The sequence below is a fragment of the Callorhinus ursinus genome, unplaced genomic scaffold, assembly GCF_003265705.2.
Source record: "Callorhinus ursinus isolate GAN/ISIS: 27379988/994484 unplaced genomic scaffold, GSC_fseal_2.0 scaffold15, whole genome shotgun sequence".
Taxonomy (NCBI): Eukaryota; Metazoa; Chordata; class Mammalia; order Carnivora; family Otariidae; genus Callorhinus; species Callorhinus ursinus.
In genome coordinates, this window is record NW_027397077.1 from 45,313,662 (window position 1) to 45,319,661 (window position 6,000).

The following is a 6,000-nucleotide window of genomic DNA, read 5'->3' on the forward strand; positions in this document are numbered from 1 at the left end:
TGGAAAGAGCTCCAGTTCAGTCAGTCCAGGTTTCTAAACAACCTGATATTTACTAGCTTTAATATTTGAGTTTAATCATCTATAAACTAGGGATAATAATATTTATAATGAAAAGCTCATTTATTCATTCAATCAATGTTTATTGATACCCTGGGATTCTGGGATGAACAATCGAGGTAACTTCCTGCCCTCAGAGAGATTACCTTCTGTAATAGTTTCTTATTGCTGCTGTAAGAAATTACCACAAGCTTAGTAGCTTAAAAACAATACAAATTTATTATCTCTACAGTTCTGGAGCACCGAAGTCTGAAATAGGTCTCACCGGGTTTAAGTCAAAGTGCCTCTGGTTTGTCTGATGTTTTTTAAGGTTGCGTTGAGGTTATACTGTGCATTTTCAGCAATTCTGTGACAACACCACAGAAGTGAGGTGCCCTTCTGGGTGTATCAGATCAGTGGGTACATGCTGTCATTATGTCTTATAATTGGTGATATTAACCTTAATCATTTGGTTAAGGTAGTGGTTGCTAGGATTCTCCACGGTAAACTTATTATTTCCCTTTTTCTAATTACTAAATATTTTAGGGGAGATACTTTGAAACTGTGCAGATAGCCTACTTTTGCTTAAACTTTTGCCTAGGCTTTTACTTTCTCCGTTTGAAGTAAATTTTACTGTCTTAAGGAGTAGAAAGCCATTGTTACCCGCAGGATTGGCAAGAGCAAAGGAGCGTGTAGTCGGGCCCCCAGCGGGCCGCCCGTTGCCCTGGAGATGGGGTCCTTCCTCCGTGGGCGCCGCCATCTTGTGGCGCCAGCCCGGACCCAATGAGCGGCTGCACAGTGGCCGGAGGCGGGGCGGCGGCGGCGCTCGGCGCGGCCTGCGGCTCAGCTCGTCCCGGTCATGGAGGCGCCCGTCGCACGCCTGGTCCTGCTCCTGCTGCTCGGGGCCTGGGCCCCGGGGCCGGGCAGCGCCTCCCCGGAGGCACCGCTGCTGGTCAACGAGGACGTGAAGCGCACGGTGGACCTCAGCAGCCATCTGGCTAAAGTGACGGCCGAGGTGGTCCTGGCGCACCCGGGCGGCGGCTCCACATCCCGCGCAGCCTCCTTCCTCCTGGCCCTGGAGCCCGAGCTCGAGGCCCGGCTGGCGCACCTCGGCGTGCAGGTGAGTGCGGGCGAGCGGCGGGGGTCGGCATGCGCCAGCCCGGCCGCCTCGGTGGACACGTCAGCGTAAGCCTGCTGAAGCGAGGCCGCCGCCCACGTGGGCAGCTGTCCGATCGCGGCCCCCCACTCCTTCGAGTGGGCCGTTCCTGGACGGGCGGGCGGGCAGCACCCGCGCTGGCCTCGGGCCGAGCGAGCTCCCCTTGCCCGCCCTGCCCGGGGAAACCAGGCTAGTGGCCGTCTCCGCGAAGGGCCTAGCGGCGCGCGGGTGTGCACCAAATTTTCATTTCCCACAACTTGACTCAGGAGCCCAACCCGAGGAGGAAGAAATGAGCCCAAATGAGTATCATTCCCTTAATTCAGGGAATTAATGTAACGTGTATTTTCCGGTTTGTAATTTGAAATCGTTGTTAGTGTAATACACTTAAGTTTGCTAATGAACGCTTTTTAAATTTTGTCCCTCTCCTTAAAGTTAGTTTAAGAAGTCATGTAGGTAATAAAACCTCTTTTAAAGTGTACAGAAAGGTCAAGGCCGAATCACTCCCTTCCTCCTACCGGTTCTCGTTCTTGCACCTCAGCAGTATATGGCTTGGAAGTTTGCTTTATGTACTTCCCCAGCATTTCAGTGAACATTTTTACAACTCTCAAGGAAAGAAAATGTTGGCTTACATATCCATAGGTTTGCTTTTTATTACTATTTTCATTAAGCAACGTCCATTAAGTGATTATCCAATTATTTGTTGAGAGAATAGTCATTACAGTGTCGTGTTTCTTCTAAGTACATCTTACTCTCTCACTGAATCTGGAGCTGTAAAGCTGGGTTTATAGGGCTTATACCTCTGAAAGGATTCCTCTTCCTTTTCGTGCCTTGTCTACGATGGAATGCACAGTTTTACTCAAAGGTTTGTGTAAAGACGGATCAAAACTTCATTTAAATGTGTGCTGCCACCTTTGAGTGTTTTGAATGTTAAATCCCATTCTTTTATAAAAACTAGCTCTGGGGGCGCCTGCGTGGCTCAGGTCATGATCCTGGAGACCAGGGATCCAGCCTTTTGTCAGGCTCCCTGCTCAGCGGAGAGTCTCCTCCCTCTGCCTACCACTCCCCCTGCTTGTGCTCTCTTCCTCTCTCTGTGTCAAATAAATAAATAAAATTAAATTAAAAAAAACCCCAAAAACTAGTTCTGATAAGTTGAAGTTGCCACAGTTTAACGAGACAGCAGTAGAAGCTATCTGCCATCATGCTGGAGAATGCTGGATTACTGCAGACATGTCCTATTGGCAATCTACTTTGTGTTGGGTGTTGTGGTAGGTGTGTGTGTGTGTGTGTGTTTTTAATGTCATTTCCTTTTATTATTTTTTTAAAAGATTTTTTAAATTTGTTTATTCATGAGAGACAGAGAGAGAGGCAGAGGGAGAAGCGGGCTCCCAAGGAGCAGGGAGCCCGATGCGGGACTCGATCCCAAGACTCTGGGATCATGACCTGAGGTGAAGGCAGACGCTTAACCATCTGAGCCACCCAGGCGCCCGTGGTAGGTGTTTTAAGTACATTCTCTTTAACCCTCATAACAGCCCTTTGAGGTGTAGGCTTACTGCAGGTGAGGAGTGCAGTCTAGGAGTTAAGTTGTTTAAACCCCCTGTGTCAGCTCTTAGAGCGATGAGTGAATCGGGGCTTAGGTTAGTTTCTAACTTTGTGTGCTCTTCACTGTACCCCATTGCCTCTTTTGGCCTAGATGGCTCTGAGGTAGGTTTGTGTAGGGATGTGAGACTTGCAGTCACATCACCAGATTAATTCAAAATCGCTTGTTAATTTTATAGTCCCGTGAGAGAGTCGGGTTAAATAGATATGTGTGCTCCTTTACACCCCTATCCCAATGGGAAATGTAACTAGATGTTAGGCTTAGCAAAGAGGGTGTGTATTTTTCAACAATTGACTTGGAGGTCTTGATAAGGTTGCTAGAAGTTTGAATTTTCAGTGGATTTATCTTCAGCCTTCCATGTAGAATTTTAGGAACTGGTTAGAAGGGACAATGGTGACTTCTTAAAGAATTTTTTTTCAGGATTTTTATTTATTTGAGAGAGAGAAAAAGCATGAGCAGGGGGACGGGCAGAAGGAGAAGCAGACTCTCTGCTGAGCAGGGAACCCAACATGGGGCTGGACCCCAGGACTCTGGGATCATAACCTGAGCCAAAGGCAGGCACTTAACCGACTGAGCCATCCAGGCGCCCCACAGTGATGATTTCTGATGAGGATCTAGTGATTCCTCATCTTCTTACTACCAAGGACCATATTAGTATTTTTCCTCTCACGTGGATCCTATATTTGAAATCTTTTGTCTCTCTGGTCTTTTATTAATTAATATCTTTTAGTAAGAGATCAACATGTAACTGAATGGTGATAAGCACGAGTATACTAGAATGTTACCATTGTGATAAGATTCCAGTCAAGGTGATGAAGCTTGTTTTTATTAGCCTGAGCAGCTTTATTGAGGATGATTGTATGATTACTTTCAGGCATTTTATTTTTATTAAAAATTTTTTTTTAAAAATTTATTTGAGAGAGAAAGACCGAGGGAGGGAGTGCGAGCAGGGGGAGGAGCAGAGGGAGAGGGACAAGCAGACTCCCTGCTAACTGCAGAGCCCAATGTGGAGCGCAGTCCCACGATCCTGAGATTATGACCTGAGCCAAAACCAAGAGAAACCAAGGGTTGGATGCTTAACTGACTGAGCCACCCAGGTGCCCCTAAAAATTTGTTTTAAGGATTTTATTTTATTTATTTTTTATTTTTTTAAAAGATTTTATTTATTTATTTGACAGAGAGAGACACAGCGAGAGAGGGAACACAAGCAGGGGAGTGGGAGAGGGAGAACCAGCCTTCCCATGGAGCAGGGAGCCCGATGTGGGGCTCGATCCCAGGACCCTGGGATCATGACCTGAGCCTAAGGCAGACACTTAACGACTGAGCCACCCAGGCGCCCCAGGATTTTATTTTTAAGTAATCTCTATGCCCAACATGGGGCTCGAACTTTCAACCCTGAGATCAAGAGTCGAATGCTCCACTGACTGAACCAGCCAGGTGCCCACTTTTAGGCATTTTAAAATAATAAAAATAGCTTCTTCCTCATTATAGTTCTGTGTGCCCTATTGGGAACAAGTGCTTCAGCCCAAAAAGTAGTTTTACTTTTTTTTTTTCTTAGCAGAGTATGGGTTGGCAAAGAGATCGGCAGTGTGTATTAGGTTTTCCTTATAGTTTGCTCCACCTCTCATGATTCAGGGTGTCTACTTTTTCTCAGATGGACCTTGCAGCCTGCTGGAGTTAACATTCTCTTCCTGGTTACACATCCTTTTGCAGTGAAGGATGAGAATAAGGGAGTGTGACAAGCAGTGGTTGTTGGTTATGCTTCTGTTAACTTTCATGCAAGTAGAACCAGTTTTGGCAATGTGTGAGACTTTTCTACTACAACAGTAAATAATACTATTTATTTTCTATGCAAACATGTATTTGAATGTAAATGGAGAAGAAAACGTCACCTTTGTATTGGGAAATGTAAAGTGTAAGTGTAATTTTACTTATATGTGTGTGTTTCGTCATTCAGAAAAATGTTATGTATTTATAGAGCTTACTATACAACTTATTCGTTGCAAAAGTAAGTCTTTGACAATGTTCTTAATGTTTCATATGGAAAAAAAATTGTTACCAGAGTTTTTAAGTTCTTGTAGTTTGAATAATTTACTGTGGACATTCTAAGGCAGTTGCTTAACTGTTGACTCAAATTTAGAGGCTCAAAGACATAATAAAAAGAGTAGTCTCTTTTGTCCTATTACAGGTGAAGGGAGAAGATGAGGAAGAGAACAATTTGGAAGTACGAGAAACCAAAATTAAGGGTAAAAGGTAAGCAACCAAACAGACTGTCTGTATATTCTGCCTCTTCTTGTAGGTTATCCTGTTGGTTGGAATCATAAGGTAGGAGAGTTGCTGAGGACATACCTGGTGTTTTAGAGGCTGTTTCAATTAATATAGTGTGTGGTAAGTAAGCAACAGGCTGTAATATATTATAGACCCATTGATGTCTTTTCTGATTAGTGATGCTAAAATTGCCCCTCACGGTGGCAGTTTGTTTTACAGGAAGGTAGCTTCTTTTCATACTAGGTCAGGTCTGCTAATGTATGTGGGGATAGGGATCTCCAAACAGTGGATAGAGAATCAGTATGGTATGTGATACTCCAGGCTGTTTGTCTCAGTAAATAACCTCCCATCTGTTGTTGGCTACCATCCTCTTTCCAAAGGGCAGACAATTCTACCCCCCGCCCAACCTCCTCTTGAGCCTTCACGGCATTGAACGTGGTGCTTCTTTTCGGGAGTTAGACCGAGCTCTCTGAAGGCTGGCTTTGGACTTGCCTTGTTCTCCACTTTAACCTCAGCACCTACCACGGGGCCTGGCACTTACTAGTTATTGTAAAATGGTTTGTTAAGGATATTTTCCAAAATGAATACAAAGCAGGAAGAATTGAATAAAGAATCCCCATTTAGCTCATCACCTAGCTTCAACAGTTATCAGTATTTTGCATGGTACTGCTTAGGCATTGAAATATTTGTTGAATGAGTGATGTGGGAGGAAGAAATGTTTTTAGCTCAGTGATTCTTAACTGGAGGAGGGAGCAATTGTGTCCTGCACCTGCCCCGCCCTGCTCAGGACATTTGGTAATGTCTGGAGACATTTTTAGTTATAGCTGAGGGGTGCTGATGGCATCTAGTGGGTAGAGGCCAAGGATGCGCCTAAACATCAAGGATTATCCACTCACAAATGTCAGCAGTGCTAAGGTTTTTTTTTTTTTTTTTTAAAGATTTT

The 6,000-nt window shown here is 44.7% G+C and overlaps 1 protein-coding gene across 1 annotated transcript in view; it reads left to right on the forward strand.

The window, feature by feature from the left end:
- Positions 1-843: 843 nt before the first annotated feature.
- The window catches only part of RPN1 (ribophorin I), a 27,987-nt gene continuing 22,830 nt past the window's right edge, over positions 844-6,000 (forward strand). Inside the window, exons 1-2 of the mRNA XM_025885731.2 lie at positions 844-1,156; positions 4,978-5,042. Coding sequence (XP_025741516.1) covers positions 896-1,156; positions 4,978-5,042 — 326 coding nt within the window. The 5' untranslated portion in view covers positions 844-895. The remainder of the gene's footprint in view (positions 1,157-4,977; positions 5,043-6,000) is intronic.